Raw genomic sequence first — 19,162 nt, 5'->3', positions numbered from 1 at the left:
AAAGCCTGAGGAAAGAATCTTGAGGAATATCTACATTTAGGGAACAGGGAAAGAAGACAAATCAGTGGAAGAGGCAAAAGAACGAACTGAGAAATAGGAGGAAAAACAGGATAATGCAGTGTCCCAGAAGCCAATGGAGGAGTTTCAGGTCCTTGGGGCCCAGTGTAGCCAAAGGGGCTAGGCCTGAGTAAAGACCACTGGGTTCGAAGCTCTGAAACCAGCAAGAGTCAATTCACTACAGGAGCCTGAACTCCTCGGGGTTACAGGAAATGGGAAGAAATGGAGACATTGCAAGGAAGGGCAGAGAAAAGACGAGAGTTCAGGAACATGCCCTGCTCAGTGGGTGTTTAAAGAATAGGTGAGACTGCCCTCCCCTCTATGTGGTATCAGACACCCAGGGGAGTGAATCTCCCTGGCAATGTGGAATATGACTCCTGGGGAGGACCCGGCAACGTGGGATGGAGAACATCTTCTTGACCAAAAGGGGGATGTGAATGGAAATGAAATAAACTTCAGTGGCAGAGAGATTCCAAAAGGAGCCAAGAGGTCATGCTGGTGGGCACTTTTACGCACAATATAGACAACCCTTTTTAGGTTCTAATGAATTGGGGTAGCTGGTGGTAGATACCTGAAGCTATCAAACTACAATCTAGAACCCATAAATCTTGAAGATGATTGTATAAAAATGTAGCTTATGAGGGGTGACAATGGGATTGGGAAAGCCATAAGGACCACACTCCCCTTTGTCTAGTTTATGGATAGATGGTAGAAAAATAGGGGAAGGAAACAAACAAACAGACAGACAGACAAAGGCACCCAGTGTTCTTTTTTACTTTAATTGCTCTTTTTCACTTTAATTGTTATTTTTGTGTGTGTGGTAATGAAGGCATCAGGGATTGATTTTGGTGATGAATGTACAACTATGTAATGGTACCGTGAACAATCGAATGTACGATTTGTTTTGTATGACTGCGTGGTATGTGAATATAACTCAATAAAATGAATATAAAAAAAAGAATAGGTGAGAACTGAAGGATTAGGAAGCAGTAAAAATGGAGAGACTGAAGTAGAATCGAGAACACAGAAAGAAGAATCAGCTGTGGTTAAGGACACTGTCCCCACTTCCCTCCTCTTCATCCCCCAACTCAGGTTCTACCTTGAGAAGCACAAAATCAACTCCAGCTGTACTGACAGGGGATGGTTGATATCTCAGACCATACAGCAGTCAGGTAGAAACACTGAGAACAGAGCCTGGGTGGCATCCTCTCTCTTCTGCCTTCCCTGATTTGCCATTCTCTGGTCCATAGATGCAGACCCAGCCTCACCACCAAGTCCCACAGTTCCAGCTCTCTCAAACTAAACAATCACCTTCACCACCACCTATTCATATAACAGCTCTATTTTTGTTTTGTTTTGTTTTTTGTCTGATCTAGATGCAACCGCTCTCTGTTGCCTGCCCCAATGAACATCTGCACTAGGCCCAAGCCTTGGAGTGACTTACCTGAAGAGTGACACCATTTATTTGGAAACTACTGTGAGTACATTATGCCTGAAATGAAATGAAAGGCTTCTTAGTTCACTTTGTTTAATTAAAAACACCCGCACACACAATTGTGAGAGCAGGTGAAATTTTAGATGGCCTCATCTATTGAATGCAGCAAGGTAACCAGACTCAGTCCTAAGGGGCCTGCAGCAGTTCTTAGTCTCCAGCCTGTGAAACATGCCCTGTGCAGCACCATTCCCTCCTCACCAGGTGGCTGTGCCAAGCTGGGTCGGAGCATACCTTGCAGGGACTGCTGGTGTTCTGTTTGGTCATCTGCATCTCTACCTGAAGTGGTGGCAGCTCATGTTCTGATCTGTTTGCCTCTTGTCACCTCTTGCCACTCTGCTTGAATCTCACTGCAGCTTGTTATTTCATACCACCTTGGTCAAATATGTGAGCCTGCTTTGCTGGCCTATTTCTACCTGTTGACTGAGCTGCATCTGTGTGCCCTGTGCTTCTGTCTCCTTGTTACTCCAGAGGTCCGAAGTCCTCCACTCGGGACACTGGGCTCCTTCAGCCACATCCAGAGCTCTGCTCTGCTTTCTGCATGCATGGCTCTATGTAGTTGGTTTAGTTCCCTCCATATCAGCATTTATGTAGGAGAAGGTTGCAGAAATAAGATGGGGTAGGAGATATGATACCTTTAGGAAAATCTTGATGAAAGATTGATGTCATTCATTAAGTATTGCTAAAAATAACAAATGAATATATGCTCTTTTTTTACCAGAAAAGCCAGAAATTTGAATTATTCTTTAGAAGCTATGCATGCAAAATAAGTTAATTATAAAACTTTAAACAAAAACTCATTCTAGTTGTTGTATTCATAAGTATTCCTATGGGGTATGAGGAAGGTAATGGGATGGTGTTTTACAGACATCTCTGTTACTGGAAAACGCTAAACCTGGGAGACTAACATCCCTCTTAGGCTTCAGGTAGGATTTTCACATTCAGATTTTCTGTGTCTTTAGTATTCTGGCATAAATCAAACCCAAATGGATTAAGCCAGTTTTTGTTTTGTTAGGCATTGCTTCTTACCTTTCATGCTTTGGGTCACCTGCGTAGGCCTGCCTGGCCAGGATGGAGATGGGACCATCGGAATCATCAGGACTATTGGAGAGCTCTGCAGTGCTAGTGAGCTCAAGGAGCTAGGGGTTAAAAACATGACAGAAGGTCGAAAATAGAACTTTTTTTATTCCATACTCATACCAGGAACTTACTTGTATAACACCTTCATTCGTCCTTAAGTTCAAGGGCAGGGAGTGCCTTAGAAATACCCACATCTGGATAGTTTTCTGAGTTTTTCTTTATCACAGAGTAACTATGCTGGGGCTATTACAACAGCTATATTAGGATGTAATCTAGCTCCAAAGTTTCTCTGGCCTTTGGAAGGGGAAAAAATTCCGTTCCACTCCTCTCTCCCTGTGCTTCAGAGAACCCTGATACAAACCCAGAAAGCAGGACCTCATGTTTCCTGAAAAGCACAGGGTAACCAAAAGTGAACATCCATAGGAAGTATTTCACCTATGCAGGATGCCAGTGACTGCTTTCTCTTCTCATAGGTCCTAGAGAATGAACGTATTGGGTTATAATCTTAGCACCTCCACTTGTCAGAAACTCAGCTTCCTCATGGATGAAAGAAAGATAAAACTTAAGAGACTTATGAGCTACAAAAATCAATAAGGTGGATAAAATATAAAAATGTGGCTTAATTACAAAAAAAATGTGCCCCTTCCTGTGGGTTGACAGTGCCCTGGGCCAGGTCTCAAGCCGTGTGGGTGAATAGGAAAGGAGAGAGGGTTAGATTTAACACCTGTCCACCCCCACATCACCTGCACAACCATGCTCAGCAGCCCTGCCTACTTATCCAATTGTTGGGATAATTAGATGAAATAATGTATATATTTATATAATCTGTCATATTGGAGGTGAGTGTACTTATTCAGCCAACCAAAATTTACTGAACATTTACTATGTGCCCAGTATTCTTCTAGACACTAAGGATATGGCAATGAATAAAACAGACAAAAGTCCCTGCTCTCACAGAGCTGACAGTTTTCCTCCACCCCAAAATGACAAATAGACAAAATACATACAGGGAAGTAAAGAATGAATTGATTTCATTTTATTTTTGCTTTGTCTTTCCTTCCAGAAAATAGGATTGATAAGAAAAGGGTGAAGGAGAAAGGAGAAGGGAGAAGGGAAAGAATAGGTATGCTCGTCAGTCTCAGCCCCTCTAAAACTCCAGATCCATCCTTTCGTTTGACGGACCTCTCTGGACTCCAGTACCCAGGCTTTCTTGTCTTCTGGTTTCTCTTTAAATTTTGCCAAAAGGAGGCATCAGCAAGAGATCTGAGAGTGGGTATAAAGGTCAGGGTATTTATTTTTCCTTTCCCCTTTCCCAGCTCCATTTCTGGTTGGACTTAGAGAATAACACTCTTTCAGTTAAACTCTCAATTTAACAGTTTAGAGCTGAGATTAACAGCTTTCCGCTGTTGCTAGTCCCTGGTGCTTCATCATACCTTGCAGCTCCCTTCGCCTACGTGCACCTCAGTATACAGTCCTTTCATTAAACTCTCTTCAGATAAGACCTTTGAGTGTGCCACATGTTTCCTGCCAGGATCCTGACTAGTGCAGAAAGGGAGAAAGACACTAAAAAACATTATAAATCAGCCCTGCCAGGAAAGTTAAAAAACAAAAACAAAAACAAAACTCTGAGAGAATAAAATGGTTTAAGCATGAAAACATCTTTCATTGATGTGAAAACATTAGCCCAAGTCCTGAAAGGATAAATTGTAAGGAAACGTGATCAGCAAGAGTGCTGTAGGTTGGTTTCAATGAACAGATCATAGTGCCCAGGCTTGATTGGCTTCTACAGGCCAAGTGTAGCTTGCTTGATCCTCAGCTTTAAGAGAAGCTCTTGGTATAGCAACAGCAGTGACAAACGTATGAACAGAAAGAAGGTGTCAGGAGGGTCATACAGGAGCACTGTGTTGAAGAATAGATTGTTTATCCTGACATTCATTCTGCCTTTGCTACAATAACAATCCATTTGCCCCTGACCCAAATCTAGATATATAAAGAAAAAGATTACTAAGATGAAGAAAGTCTTCCTATGGCTGAAATGATGAAAACAGCAGAATGCTTCTCTCCATGAAAAGAGCGACCATAATTGAGCACTATGCTAACCACTTTACATGAATTATCTCATTTATTCCTTGCAACAGCCCTAGGAAGTAGGTTTTATTATTCCCATTTTACAGATGAGGAAACTGAGGATCAGGGAAGCAGAGTGCTTCATCTAAGGCACACAGCTGTTAAGTGGTGGAGCTCCATTCTGCTACCAACCTTCCTTTGGGCAGCTTGTTGCCACCTCCCCAGCCATCCCTTCCAAGCCACTCTAGTAAGTCTTCTCCTTACAGTGTGTAGAGGATGGTGGGGAAATGGTTACCACTCTAAAAAGATTGGGAGGGAGGGGCATTCTGGTCTACATTATCCTGATCCAGTGACTGAGTAATTATTTATCAGAAGTTCTGACGACATCTTTCCCACCCAACCAGGCTGATGAGTGGAAGCACGTTAATGTGCAGGAGGGGAGAGTAGGAGCCCAATGAAGAAAGAAAATTGGGAGAAGGAGGTAGAAGAGAGCACTCTCTTCTCAACAGACCCTGGAGACTGATAAGAGCTCACACAGATAAAATATTTATTTTCCATATGTTGCAAAAATAATTACCATCACTGTATGTGCACAATATGTGCAAAGGAGTGTGAAATATATACATTAAATGCCAGCGTTCTGGTTAATTTCCATTCTCTTAACATGCTTAATACTTAACATCGCATCAATATGTTTTAATGCATATTTCTTTCCACATACAATATGGTCTAGTTAGGAAAGAGCCAACATCACCCACAGCCTTACTCACTGCTATGTTTCAGCCCAAAACTTGCTGCCAGGGCCAGCACAATGAGGGTTAAAAACCAGAAGGTCCGGCTGGCTAACTCAGCGCTAGTTACCTCAAAACGCCTTCCCAGTTCTTAAAGCAGCCTTTTGCTCCTAACAGAAATGTTTGCAGTGGGAAGATGAAATGTTTTCTTTTTTTTTTCCTCTTTGGGCAATCGGGAGATATTCAGTCAGAATGTCAGAACTGACCGTTAAAGGCAGGTGCCTGCGGCCACTTTTTTGTTTTGTTTTGTTTTGTTTTGTTTTGAATTTGAGTTCCACCAGCGTGCGGGAGGAGGCGCACAATGATTGGTCTGTTTCTCTGTGGAAGCGTTCAGGGTACACCCAGTTTTGCTTTGCATATATTTACGAAACATCTGCCCTTTTCTTGTTTTTAAATCCTCCCCCCTCCGCAACCCTCTTTCCCCTTTTCCCTGGTTTCTTTTTTGTTGTTGTTGGCTTGTTTTTTTTCCATTGTAGCTTTCATTTTCCGGTTGAAGAGCGACTTCATCAGAGTGTATAATTTTAACACTTAGAAAGAGACAGAGAGAGGGAGAGGGAGAGGCAAGGAGAGAGGGACAGAGAGAGAGAGGAAGCAGGGGGGAGGGGGAGAGAGAGAGATGAAAAGAAAGAAACAGAGAGGCCAGAGTTTGGCAAACCAGCCTTTGGCATGGTGAGCCGGAGGAAGTTTCTGGTTTGCCTCCCAGAACTGCTGCCTGGAGTCAGTCAGTGTGCTGCTGCCCTCTAAAGGCCCCAGGGAATGCTGTGCAGCCAGCCACCGAGACTTGGTGAGACTTGCTCTCAGATGTGCCATGTTTATATAATCCTTTTTATACAACCAAAGGAGGTATTTTCAATTAATCACAACAGGGTTTGCTCTTTAATTCTTAATAAACTATGAACAGTAAAAATGGGATTGAAATGACCACACCTGCGTATGTCTAGACAGACTGGTGATATGTTTTAGTATTTCTCGGCTCTAGAAAAAAAAGAGTCCAAAAGAACTATTAGAGAAGGTGAGGTGGGAAATGAATTACTTCCAAGGACAGTGAGTGGCTATGTTATCTCTGAAGTTGGGAAACAGCCCCGTGGTGGGAGGACAAGTGAAATGATATTAGGTAAACAGGAGTGAGCCAAAAAGGTTTTCAATATTCCCTGTTTGTAGAGGTAGCTCCAGTGCCTCTGTGCTATGAACGTTCTCCAAAAGTGATTCTTGAGACAACAAACAGGAGGGTGTGGTGCAAGATGTCAGGTAGGAAGCAGGATCAAATCTAGGGAAGGAAGCAAGGGCATTTATATGAATAACAATACTTTTTACAAGGTTAAAGAATAAAATAATAATGTTGGTTGTTTGGCCAGGTACCCATGTTTGAAAGAGGGCTTACTTAATTTCCTGAAGCACACATCTGAAACTAGCCTAGGCCTTCTCTATGAGCTTCAGAGATAATTTTTTTCTGTTAAGTAATATCTGTCATTAATGTTCAGTGTGTATAGTTAAATAAATTATGAGCACCAGGCTGACTTTAGTGACAAAATGGTCCAACTTTTATCAAATGCTCTTTAGGGTCTCAAATGAAAAGCAGTAAGTCAACATAGAATTTCACTGCTACCTAAAGAGTGGGAAACATAGTTGGGATTAAGATTATGATTACTTTCAAAATACACTTTAATTTCCACTCCATTTCATTCAGTCGACAAATACCTATTCAGTGACAGCTTTATCTAAGTTTCTATGCCTAAAAGAATAGGCTAGATGAAAACCTCTGGGAAGGCAAGAACTATGTTTGTTTTATTCCCTATTCCATGTGGACACATCATAGGCAAATAATAAATATTTATGAAATGAGTAAGTGAATAAGTGAATGGTGGGAGGGAAGGAAGAAAGTATGGTGGACACAGGGAACACAAAACTTCCTTACCCTCAGAGAGCTTACAGTTCCACAGGAGGAGTAAGTCCATAAATAGCCATTATTGAAACAAAATTTAATGAGTAAAACAAGAGAAATAAAAAATGTTTGGGGATTTCAGAGACAGACAAAGAGAGAGTAATCCTCTCTGGTAGAGAGGAATCAAGACAGTTACAACTTAGAGATAGTATTTAATAAGTGTGAAGGATAAGTATTCCAACAAGCAGAGATGAAAAAAAGGGCATTCCACCCCAGAGAAATAACTTGAGCAATGATGGAAAGCCAAGGTTGTAGAACCTTCTGGAAATAGTCAAGAAGTTTAAGAGTCCGCTGTAGCCAATATATAGGGCATGTGAGATAAACCAAAGTAGAAATGGAACTGACCTTGAATGTCAGGCTAATGTAGTCATCTCAGATTTAGAGAATGCAAAGAAGAAGGAATAGAGTAAAGTAGGATGGAGGGCCAGTTAGTAAACAATAGTCTAGATAAAAAGTGTTAAGGTGATTGCGCTGAAAATGGAAAAGAGATATAGATGTGGAAAATACAAAGGAAGCAGAATTGTCAAGACTTGTTGACTAATTGGCTTCAAGGTAGAGAGGAAGGTGTTTAATGACTCTGAAATTTCCAACCTGATGACAACATTAATAGAAATAGGACGTTAGAGGAGGCATTGGTTTTCATGGGAAAAATGAGTTGGGCTTTGGATATTTTGATATTTGTGTTTAGGAAAGCCAGAATACCAGTTCGTTGGGGGCCCATGTGGACATTCAGGATTTGGGGGTTGGTCCCATAGTCACCTATTCAACAAACTGTTGGGAAGGCATTGCAATCTGTTGCTTCTCCTACAGTGGCTTTCTCTATACTGAAAAATATGTCAGAAAGCTTCCCCTCTATTCTAATCTTTACCACTCCATTTCTGCCTCCCTCCCTCAGAAGAAACAGATTTGATTTCACAACCTGTTGGACCAGAAACACAGCATGCTAATCATAACACCATATTCTGCGAGGGCAGATTTAACTACCCAGTACAACAAATTTCAATTCAAAATATTCTGTATAACAAGTCCATTGCCACGCTCATAGAAACAAGAGAAACATGGAAACAAATCTACTTACCACAAATTAAAGGCACAGAGCCAAGGAAATTTGGGGAATTTTCAGGGAATGACTAATAATCCAGTTTGGCTGAGGTCTAAGGTACATTCAGTATAAGCTACATATTTATTAATTTAGTGTCAATTGCATTGTCCTGGGGAGAGGAGACCTGAGCTGACCGATAGCTGAGCTCTTTTACTTCCTATTCCTGACCCCAAATAGCAATTACTAACAATCGCTTTCTAATTCCCTTCACCCATCTTTACCTGCCTTCCTAAACACACAATCACACTCCTAAACTCCAGGATCATGAATGAAATCAAAAAGCAAAGGGTATTTTAAACTAAGGTTGAGTAAAGTGTTGGAGTATGGGGTCTTTATATGACACCTTCCCTCTTCACCTACCAGAATCTAACCTCTTCTTTTCACTTTTCACTGGCTACTTTAAAATGTCTACCCCACCCCCTCATCTACAGGGCCTGCAAATTTAGATTGTGATTTGAAGTAATGTGTTGCTTTAAAATAAAATCTAAATAACAGCAAAAAATTTGAATGCCAAAATGTGTTCCACGAATAGAAGCTTAAAGCTGGAAGGAAGCGTTAAGGCCTTCTAATGCAAGCCCTTTATTTTCACAGATGAGGAAACTGAAGCCCAGAGAGGTGAAGTGAGGTGCCCAAGGCCACACAGAAGTTAGAGGCACAGCTAGTACCATAGCTCAAGTCTCCTGACTCCCAGTCCAGTGCTCCTCCCATTACTCCACGGGTCCTGTCTCTAAGCTTCCTGACAAATGCTAGAACGGTAAACCTACACTAGTATTTTTCCAGACCATGTTAAAACTCTTAAGGGGGAAAAAAAAGGATGATTTCTTGGATAATGTCAGCCATACGTAGCTCAAGCTGTCTAAAGTTCTGGGACAGGGTCTTTTTATGCAGCCAACGAAGTCCAAATGTGGTGCTGTTTGCTTGGCCCATATGCTTTCATGTGTTCCCAGTTAGGCCGTTACTGGAGGGAAAAAACAAGAATCAGCTTGTTTTAAAACAAGGGACATACTGGACTCCCTCCCATCCCCCCTCAGAAAAAAAAAAATCAAGTTATCTTTAACAGATTCTAAAAATGCCTTTTCCCAAATATGCAGTCAGTTCCTTCAAAGGGCCCTTTGTTTATTTTCAGGAAGAAACCCAAGACAGCTGAAAACCAGAAGGCATCTGAGGAGAATGAGATTACTCAGCCGGGTGGATCCAGCGCCAAGCCGGGCCTTCCCTGCCTGAACTTTGAAGCTGTTTTGTCTCCAGACCCAGCCCTCATCCACTCAACACATTCACTGACAAACTCTCACGCTCACACCGGGTCATCTGATTGTGAGTACACCAGTAAGGAGATGGTGTCTTCTTGGTGCCCAGAGCATTGCTTCTCCGCTGGGTTCTGGCTTGTTTGCATTCAGTGCAAGCCGTTTCCATTTGGTCTTCTAAAGTAGCCAGAAGTAACCTGCCACCATTTTGATTCAGCCAACATCTATATTTTCAAAGCTAGAGTGTATTTTAAAGCCAGGCAGCCAGCCATTTGGCCTCAAAACTACATTTGGCCTACATGAACTACATTCTCTTTCATAACATTAACTCAAAAAAAGAAGTTGTGATGCTGTTTTTTAATTACTCTTTTGTCCCGTGGTCTGAAAAACAGCACTTCCTCAACTACTAAGTTGAACAACCAAATGTGGGCCTCAAATGGCCAGTTAGACACAGGAAACATCCATTTTGAAATTATATAACGCAAGTCAGATTTGCATTAGTTATTGGAGTCTCATGTAGCTTGGCTGAATTTCCGTCTTTCCAGTTTTTAATTTATTTTGAAGTGGTTAAAGGATAGCATAAATTTACAGAAGAAAAGAGAATGGCTTCCAAGAATCCAGAAGCCACCCAAACTTACATAGCCAATAGGAATCCAGGTTAAAAATATTTTTTAATTAAAAAAACTGCCTAAGGGCTAAATTTGGAAATGGGCAACTTAATGAGATTGTCGCTGTTGAAATCACTTCATTGCTGTTTATTTTTGCTCTCTTCCTATTGATCTGGGAGTCACTTCTTCAAATTCTATTTTAAGAAAGTTGATAAATCACTTTTAGGAGATTATTTTTTCTTTTTCTTTCTGAAATGTAACCAAATATTTCAGATAGAAGGAAATTTATGTGTTAAAAATGGAAAAGAATTGAATAACTTTGGGGCCCAATCCCAAAGAATATTCCTTTTAGTCTTGAGATATCCAACTATTCTGAATTGATCTCCATAAAGTTGTATCTCATAACAGGCAAAAAGTTGGTATATTCTTCTTTAAAATGAGTAGAATAAGATCAAGAAAGCTTTATTTTCAAAAGAGGGCACCATTTATTCTGTCCACAAAGACAAACAGTATTAAGCAGGAAATGAGATTCTCCATATCCTATTGTTATTTTTCTCATAGAACGAATATAAAACTTTGCAAAGAGGGCTAGAGTAAACAGGTCTGGGAGATTCCATTCCCCTCTTGCCTGTCATAATAGTCTCTCTAGATAAAGGGAAAGGACCTAGGGGCAGGGGCTAGGGTGAAGGGAGCTTGCCCTCTGCGTGGCTGGGCTGAGGCCACACTCCAGCTGTCACTAGAAAATGAAAAGGGAAGTAACAAGATCAAGAGCTCTACAACGCACGTGATTTGTAAAATCAAAGTTGCTGCTTCTATAGGGACACCCGGGGGATCAGAAGCGGATCTGTGTTCTGTGAATGGTCGTAATAGTGGTACCTTTGGACTTTCTTGCCTGGCGGTCTCCAGCCTAATAGTAATTACAGGAAGAATTGGAAAATGGTGTGGCACAGTGCCCACAGACATGAGCACACTGGCCTACCTACCAGGAAGGTAGCCTGTTCCTGTGGAGAAGAGCCTGGAGCTTCAATATGCAGACCTTCATGGCCTGGCTTTCTGCCACACCTTATGGGGACGATTACACAGAATGGCCTTAGCCCAGAAATCCCCTGTTATAGCAAAATGAATGGTTTGTGGAATATAAAAACACTGGGCATCATTTATTGTACTTTACCAAAAACCTCCTCTGGTCAGGCCTTAGCATTAGTGTGAACAGTACAAGTATGGTGCCACCGTACAGTTCCTGGGTGACCCCGAGAGAGCCAGGTGATCCACGTTCAGCAGGGTGTCTGAATGCTGTTGGAAAGAGTAGAAATAGGAAGGAGAAATCCAGTTTCCAGCTGTTTAGAAAGTCATTTTGATTTTGCCACGAAGATGTGTCTTACCCACTCCAGCCTGTTGTTTAAATTAATTATACTTTTCTCCAAATATATTTGGATTGTAGTTTGTCCTGATTTGAGCCTACACTTAGAGGAAAATTGTTTTTAGGAAAGATTCACAGAAATCTGTCCATTTGGCGATTGTTTGAGAGAAGACAGGAAAGAGGTTTATTTTAAGCTGTTAAAATTTTTGGATGCTCTTCTTGCATTCAAGAGAATATTTTTTTAACTTTCAAATGTCATTCTTACCATAGATTAATTTAAAACCCTAATTTCTTTAAGGTAAAATATTCAGTTCTGACTTAGAACTAACAGATTTGGAGCATTTAAAAATAGTGCCTTTGACTTGTTAGTCTCTAACTTCAAAAACATTCCACCGGTGTTTGGTGTTCCAAGCTTTCACAAGCGCCTGGATTTTTATAGCACTTTTTTATTTGTCATGCGTTTAGCAGAATTATTCTTAGTCATGTCTTAATGCCCATTTCCTGTCAGTCAGTATGATTCTTCCCAATTTACAGACAAGAAAACTGAGAAAACAGACACCCAGATAACTGAAATGACTTGCTCATGGTTAACTCATTCAGGTATTGAGCATTTGTTCTCATTGTGAGCAGCCAGAATTCTCTGTTCTCTATTCCCAACTCTGAACAGGCATTTTGAAAATGTGTAACTACTTATATTGGTGACCATGTTATAGAAACACAACAGATAAAGGCATCTCCACAAAAGAAAATTCAATCATGAACATGAACTGGTAAGGGTGAGTAAGCCACAGTGGTTTTGCATATGAATAATATAGGCCATATTTTATAGCAAGGATGACAAGTCTGAGCCCTTACATTCTCAGTTGACTATTTAACCTGCTGAGCCACTTCAAACTTGGCAAAAGATCCTAGTAATATTCAAAACAAGAAGGAATGCTGTTGAGAAATGCTTTCCTTTGTGAGATGATGAGGTTAATATTGCTCCTGAAATTTGTGGTGCTTTGCGATGCACCCACTAACACAATTTCCTTTTAGCAATATTCCTCCATTACCTCCTAGCTTGTCACCTCTTCACCATTTCTAAAAAACCTAATGGGAAACAAACTCAGAGGATGATAATGGAAAGCATTAAGACAAGTTTAGGAATGCAAAGGATACAAAACTGTTTGTGATGGAGCAGTTTCCCACTGAACAGGCAGAGTATGAGCTGAGCCAAATTCTGCTTTCAAATGCTTAAACAGGGACTAAACCAAGTCAACAGAGCAGACGAAGCTCTGCATATGAAAAACCTTTCTTGACAACTATTAAGTTGTAGTACATCACAGTCATATACATGCGATTGACACGACCAGAACTTTGCATATTTCTTCTAGTTTTTTCTCCCAAAAAAGGCCCCCATAAAGGGAGAAGGGATTCTCCTCCCTTTAATGGACCTCCCCATTTTTGGCTGTATATACACCTATTTTCATGTCTTCCTTTTGTTGGAAGCTGATATCCGTGGTTACTTACTTACCTTCCCGTGTTTTGCACTGGCCTCATCAGACTGTCTCGCTTTTTGTGTCCTTGCCAAGACGCACTTACGCATTAACGGTTTTTATTTATTTTTAATTTAACCTTTACACATTACCAAACTGTTGTGTGGGTGGGTTTAACTTTAGCTCTGTAGGTAGTATGACTCTGCTGGGGCTGAACGCTATCAAGGACACTGGTGGGTCCTTCCTTTCCTGTCTCTAGCCAGCCACCTTCATTGGCCAACCCCCTTCTCAACCCTTTGCTTCACCCAGCCAAGTCTCCGTGATTTTTTTTTAGAGAACAAAACAAAGAGAATTTTTATGGCAAACTCTATTAATGCCATATTAAGGCTGACATTTTAATTACCCCAAAGTCAGGAAATGCAAAGTTCAGGTTCCCACAGCAACAGAAACTGCCCCCTTTAGTGACTGCATCACAGCAGATTCTTTCATTCCCTGATTACACAATGCTGGGCACAGGGACATTGTTTTCATCCACGTATGTGGAAAGGAGCACGGCTTTTTACCCTTTGTTATTTTTCCTGTAACTACAGCTGAGGATATGGGTCTTTAGCTTCCCTCCCCAGATCATCTATATGTATTATCCTGCAACGGAAGACTATTATAGCTCTACATGTGCACACGGACAGAATTAAAGTTGCTGAGGGAACATTAACTCTGATTTCTGGACTTTCGTGCCAGTCACATTTAAACCATAATGCTGTAATTTTTGGCATGTAATAAATGTGCATTTCATGTACACAGACAGAAAGAAGCATAAAATGTATTTTAAAGAGCAATTAATTACTAACTTTGTGATTAAAAAACATTTGGTGCCTGTTCCTTCCCATTTAGCATCAGCTGCTGGTCTTAGCCAGGCCTAATAGATGACATACTGTGTCTCATCCTGTATCTCAGATGTACTTACTGTATGTTCCTGTTCTTCTAGATAATTAATTCCCTTAGTAAAGCTGTAGGGGGAAAACAAAATGGAAGGAATATGCAAGCATGTAAATAGGGTAAAGGATATTTTGAAGGAAATGATTCATTTCTGCAAATAAACTTCTTAGTCCCTGAAAAAAAGCCAGGAAAATCTGCTAAGTGGGTGTAGACAAAGGTTTCTGGCCACCTTGGAGCATCTGGTCCGAGGCCGTAAGAATAACTTGAAAGCAGATTTCCCTGTGAATTCCAGGCATGCCCATTGGGGGAGTGATTTTACTCTGTATTAACATTTCAGCTTAAAGCATTTTATTCTGTAGTAACTTGTCCAGTTTAAATTCAGACTAGAAAAGAAAAGTTGTAGGGAATCAGGTAAGGTGTGGGCTTTGCCAAAGAACCCTTGACTTAGAGAGCAGTGTTTTCTCTTCTTTTAGATTTGAATCTTGATGACCCATTTGTGTTGGAGAGAGAAGGGTTTCAAAATACCTGTTTGAACAAGTTTGTGAGTGAAAGTAATTGGTAGCCATACTCTACAGTACAGTGTTTAAAAATACACACACTTGAGCTCAAAACATGAGAGAGAATTCTTACTGAAAGCACATGCAGCCTAAACTCTTAGGCAAAGCTTTAAGGGGAACATGCTTATGAAGACTTTGAACCTCTGTTATTGCTATTTATTCATTATCTCTTCTGTCATGTATTACTTTTTGTTCAGTTTGATTGCATACGGTATTTAACCTTTAAGAGAGAGGCTTCAGTTTTACAGGTCTCCAATTTGCTTTTACTTGTGCTGTCTGTATGTGTGAATGTATGTCTGTATGAGTGAAAACTGCTCAAGCTAGTTTGAAAGTCTTTTTGGCAAGTTTTACTGCATGTTCAGAAAGTTTCCAATCAGAAAGCTGATTCAGTGTAAAATCTTCCAAAAACTTCCTGAGGCACCTGTTCACTTGAAAAGATTGGATTCTGTCAGAGGTGCTCAGAAGGCAGTGTTTATAACTGAAGTTCTCTGTTTGGAGTGCCAAAAAATGAAAAACATTTTGGCCCAAAAAAAAAAAAACTTCATAAATGTTCAAAATGTATAATCAAACAAAAGCTTCATTTGGATTCAAATGCATGTATCTCAGCAGATGTGTCTAAACTAACTGGAATCCCATAGGAACAGCTGAACTTAATTTTGATATGTCTTGATAACTGAAAGAGTTATTCTTAGACTTTGGAAGGGCAAAAATGGTCCATCTGTGAGGAACCATAATAGAGACATGGCAAAAACAGCATCCCCTGAAAGCGTTTATTTATGGAATTTAGGACAAGTTGGACAATCCTGAAAACATTTGGGGGTCACACTAATATGCGGAACAAATATAGTCAAAATGAGAAGAATAAGCAACCACAGTCATTTTCCTAAGGCTTGCTATTAATTTTCTTCCATATCAGTTGAGCAGCAAATAGATCATCTTTGGTTTAACTAAATGCTCTCATTGCCCCCAAAGTATCCTGCATCCTTCTTTATTCTGCTTCATATTCAGAATTATATATCTACCTTTTCACTGCTAACAGTTTAAACTGTTTTTCTGGCATTTCACTAACCAAGTAAACCACTTACCTATTAAAGTGTGGATTCATTTCTTTAAAGCTAGTCTTTCCTTTTTTAGAAATGCACCTTCCTGTCTCTGAGTTAATTGATATAAAAATCTATTTGGAATTATTTTTATTACCTTTGATGCCCTCTTATTTAGAAGTTTTAGTGCAGCCCTTAAAGAAGTACAGTTAATTTTATTTGCTCTAATTTCCTAGAGTTTCCACTTAGTATATTTAGGGACACATGTTTTTTTTTTAATCACATTTCTTAAAGTTTCATGTCTTCACCTCTTTTTATAAAACTTGCCCTCTTTTTGTAAAACTTGCCCTTTCCCTACAATGTTAATTTAATTGGGTGTCTTCCATGGTCGCTTAATGCAACATTTTCTATAGTTCTCTCTTATCTCATTCATTCATGCATGCGTGCATTCACGTAGACACTAACTGAGTCGTTGAGCAAACTACTAAACCCCGGATTCTGTACCAAGTCGTCAGCTAAGACTGGGATGAAGATATGGTAAACAAGATATTGTACCCTCACTTCAGGAACTCACAGTGTTCCTGAACACTTACCAAAGCTGTAAGCCCATGAAAGGAGTAAATACAATGCAATATTAAAGTGTTTGATTATGCATAAAATGCTACTGAGACCCTAAGGAAGGAGCCTGAAGCTGTGGGAAGGCCTTCCCAGAGAAGATAGCATTAAACCTGGATCAGGAAAATTGAGCAGGAACGTGCCAGGTAGAAGAGGGAGGGAATGGCATTCCAACCACAAGGAACAGAAGCAGGCACAGAAGCACAAAATAGCATGGTGTTTTCAATAAACAGCAATTCGTTAAGACACTCAGGCCTTCTTAACGTTTTGCCTCATTTTAATCACAGGACAGTTTGCATTTGGATGGTGTTGCCTGATGTTATAATTCAACCGGCATGGCTGTCTTTCAGTTCCTTCTAGAGACATGTTGCTTTCTAAGTAAATAATCAAGCAAGGCACCCACTTATTTTCTAATAGGTAAAAGTGCCCTTCCTTCCATGCAGTCAGTAGAAGTAAGGAAGTATTATGAGGGATCTAGTGATGATCAGCACAGCTCAAAATAACTTTTTTATTGAGAAAGATTCATTCCTGAAGCCATAGAGTCACCTATAGGTATCATGCTGGAGCTCTGTCATTGACATGGGGTCCCTCAGATTCTAGCAATCTAGTCCTCTTACAAAATCCCCCTAGGTCCCTTGGCAATCTGGTTTTGTTGTTCATGTCTCAATTACACCATGCCAGATTGCTCTCCCAAATATTGCATGAATGTGTTAAGGTTGTCCACATGTAATTAAGACCAACTGCTGATTTTCAGTGTTCTATTCTTCATCTTACCTTCTCATCTCTTGCTGAAGTACATCCGTAATTCTTATCAGCAGCTGCTAGTGACAATTTTGTATATGCTTCCTCTGCTTATGGCAAATTTAATTATAGAAAATTAGTGCCTCTCCGTATTTGTCAGGGCTTCTCACGTTCTGACTTAAAAAAAAAATTCACACGCACCACTGCCCTCAGGGATGGATCATTTAGGATCGATTGAGAGGATTCTTTAGTGTAGTGCTTGCTTTCAAGAATTCCCAAGTCAGATCCTTCTACCAGTCACCACACACCAGGTACCATAAGTCAAACCCTTTATTACCTCATCAGTAGAATAAGCACTTTCTGCTTTCTTTTTCGCTTTTCTTCTGCATCCACGTCCTTTGTTCTCTCTAAGGAATATGTACCAGTTAGAACTTTTTATCAACACTAAAAGAGATTAAAGTCTACTTGATCTAAACCCATTATTGTATAGATGAGGAAACTGAGGCCCAAAGAAGGCCAGTGTCATGCAAAAGATTCCCAGCATAGCAAGTGACAGAACCAAGGTACCCGTTACTGAGTCTGCTTCTGAGAGAACTTATGTTTTCTGAACAAAAGGGTGGTCAGGACTATTCATCAGTTTACTGAGTGCTTTCAGTGTGGAGGATCACAGCCCAGGTATCGTGCAGGGTGCAGTTTTATAAAGTGGGACCCTATGCTCAGAGTCTCCTAGAGAAGGTCAGATACATCATAAACAACTGCCCTACAGGGTGGTAAATATACACCCCATTCACCCAGTCCCACAGAGCACTGATGCACTCTGGGCAAGCACACGTAGGGTAATGTCTCTTGTGCCTGGCACTACACTGAGTTGTGTAGGGGGCTCAATGATGGAGACCAACAGACCTTGCCACCAAGTACATTAAAACTTAGGACATGTCCTTAAATCTCCATTTCTTAAATAGACTTTAGAATGTCCATAAAAAGTGTTACAATCCAGTTAACTGTAACATCCAGTTAAGTTTATCAGAGAAGGTTCCATTTGAGCTGTCTTGGAGGATGAGTAGGATTTCGTAGGGGGTATGAGCTGTGGTGCAGAGCTGTGGAAGGGGTTTTTTTGGGTGTTTTTTTTTTTTTTTTCTCTTTTTTTTTTTTTTTTGTATTAAATTCAGTTTTACTGAAATACATTCACACACCATACAATCATCCATGGTATACAATCCACTGTCCACAGTATGATAACATAGTTATGCATTCATCACCACAATCTATCTCTGAACATTTTCCTTACATCAGAAAGAACCAGAACAAGAATAAAAAAATAAAAGTGAAAAAAAGAACACCCAAATCATCCCTTCATCCCACCCCATTTGTCCTTTAGTTTTTATCCCCATTTTTCTACTCATCCATACACTATATAGAGGGGGTGTGATCCACAAGGTCTTCACAATCACACTGTCACCCCTTGTAATCTACATTATTATATAATTGTCTTCAGGAGTCCAGACTGCTGGGTTGGAGTTTGGTAGTTTCAGGTATTTACTTCTAGCTATTCCAATACATTAAAACCTAGGACATGTTATCTATATAGTGCATAAGAATGTCCACCAGAGTGACCTCTCGACTCCATTTGAAATCTCTCAGCCACTGAAACTATTTCGTCTCATTTTGCATCCCCTTTTTGGTCAAGAAGATACTATCAGTCCCACAATGCTGGGTCCACATTCATCTCCGGGAGTCATATTCTGCATTGCCAGGGAGATTTACAACCCTGGGAGTCAGGTCCCACGTAGGGGGGAGGGCAGTGAGATCACCTGTCGAGATGGCTCAGTTAGGGAGAGAGAGGACCACATCTGAGCAACAAAGAGGTACTGGGGGGTGGGGGGACTCTTAGGCACAATTGTATGCAAGTTTAGCCTCTTGTGGAAGGGTTTTAGGTACAAGCTGCCAAGATCAGGACTTTACTTTGGTAAATCTAATTTAGCAGAGGGTTGTAGAGGGTGCCTGGCAGATATGGGAGTGGGGTGACTGAAGGGAGGAGAGAGCCCCAGGAAGCTG

The 19,162-nt window shown here is 40.6% G+C and overlaps 1 protein-coding gene across 18 annotated transcripts in view; it reads left to right on the top strand.

Moving 5' to 3' along the window:
• The window catches only part of ZBTB20 (zinc finger and BTB domain containing 20), a 911,487-nt gene that overhangs the window by 851,937 nt on the left and 40,388 nt on the right, over positions 1-19,162 (top strand). For 15 of the 18 annotated variants that reach the window (XM_037835777.1, XM_037835740.1, XM_037835761.1 and 12 more), the window contains 3 exons: positions 1,434-1,534; positions 9,123-9,285; positions 9,658-9,857. In XM_037835777.1, the coding sequence (XP_037691705.1) occupies positions 9,275-9,285; positions 9,658-9,857 (211 nt within the window). In that variant the 5' untranslated portion in view covers positions 1,434-1,534; positions 9,123-9,274. The remainder of the gene's footprint in view (positions 1-1,433; positions 1,535-9,122; positions 9,286-9,657; positions 9,858-19,162) is intronic. The other 3 variants (XM_037835873.1, XM_037835884.1, XM_037835864.1) reach the window with 2 other exon arrangements.

Source organism: Choloepus didactylus, chromosome 1 (genome assembly GCF_015220235.1).
Source record: "Choloepus didactylus isolate mChoDid1 chromosome 1, mChoDid1.pri, whole genome shotgun sequence".
Lineage (NCBI taxonomy): Eukaryota > Metazoa > Chordata > Mammalia > Pilosa > Megalonychidae > Choloepus > Choloepus didactylus.
The sequence above is the reverse complement of the archived record's forward strand: the minus strand, read 5'-3'. Positions and strand labels throughout refer to the sequence as shown.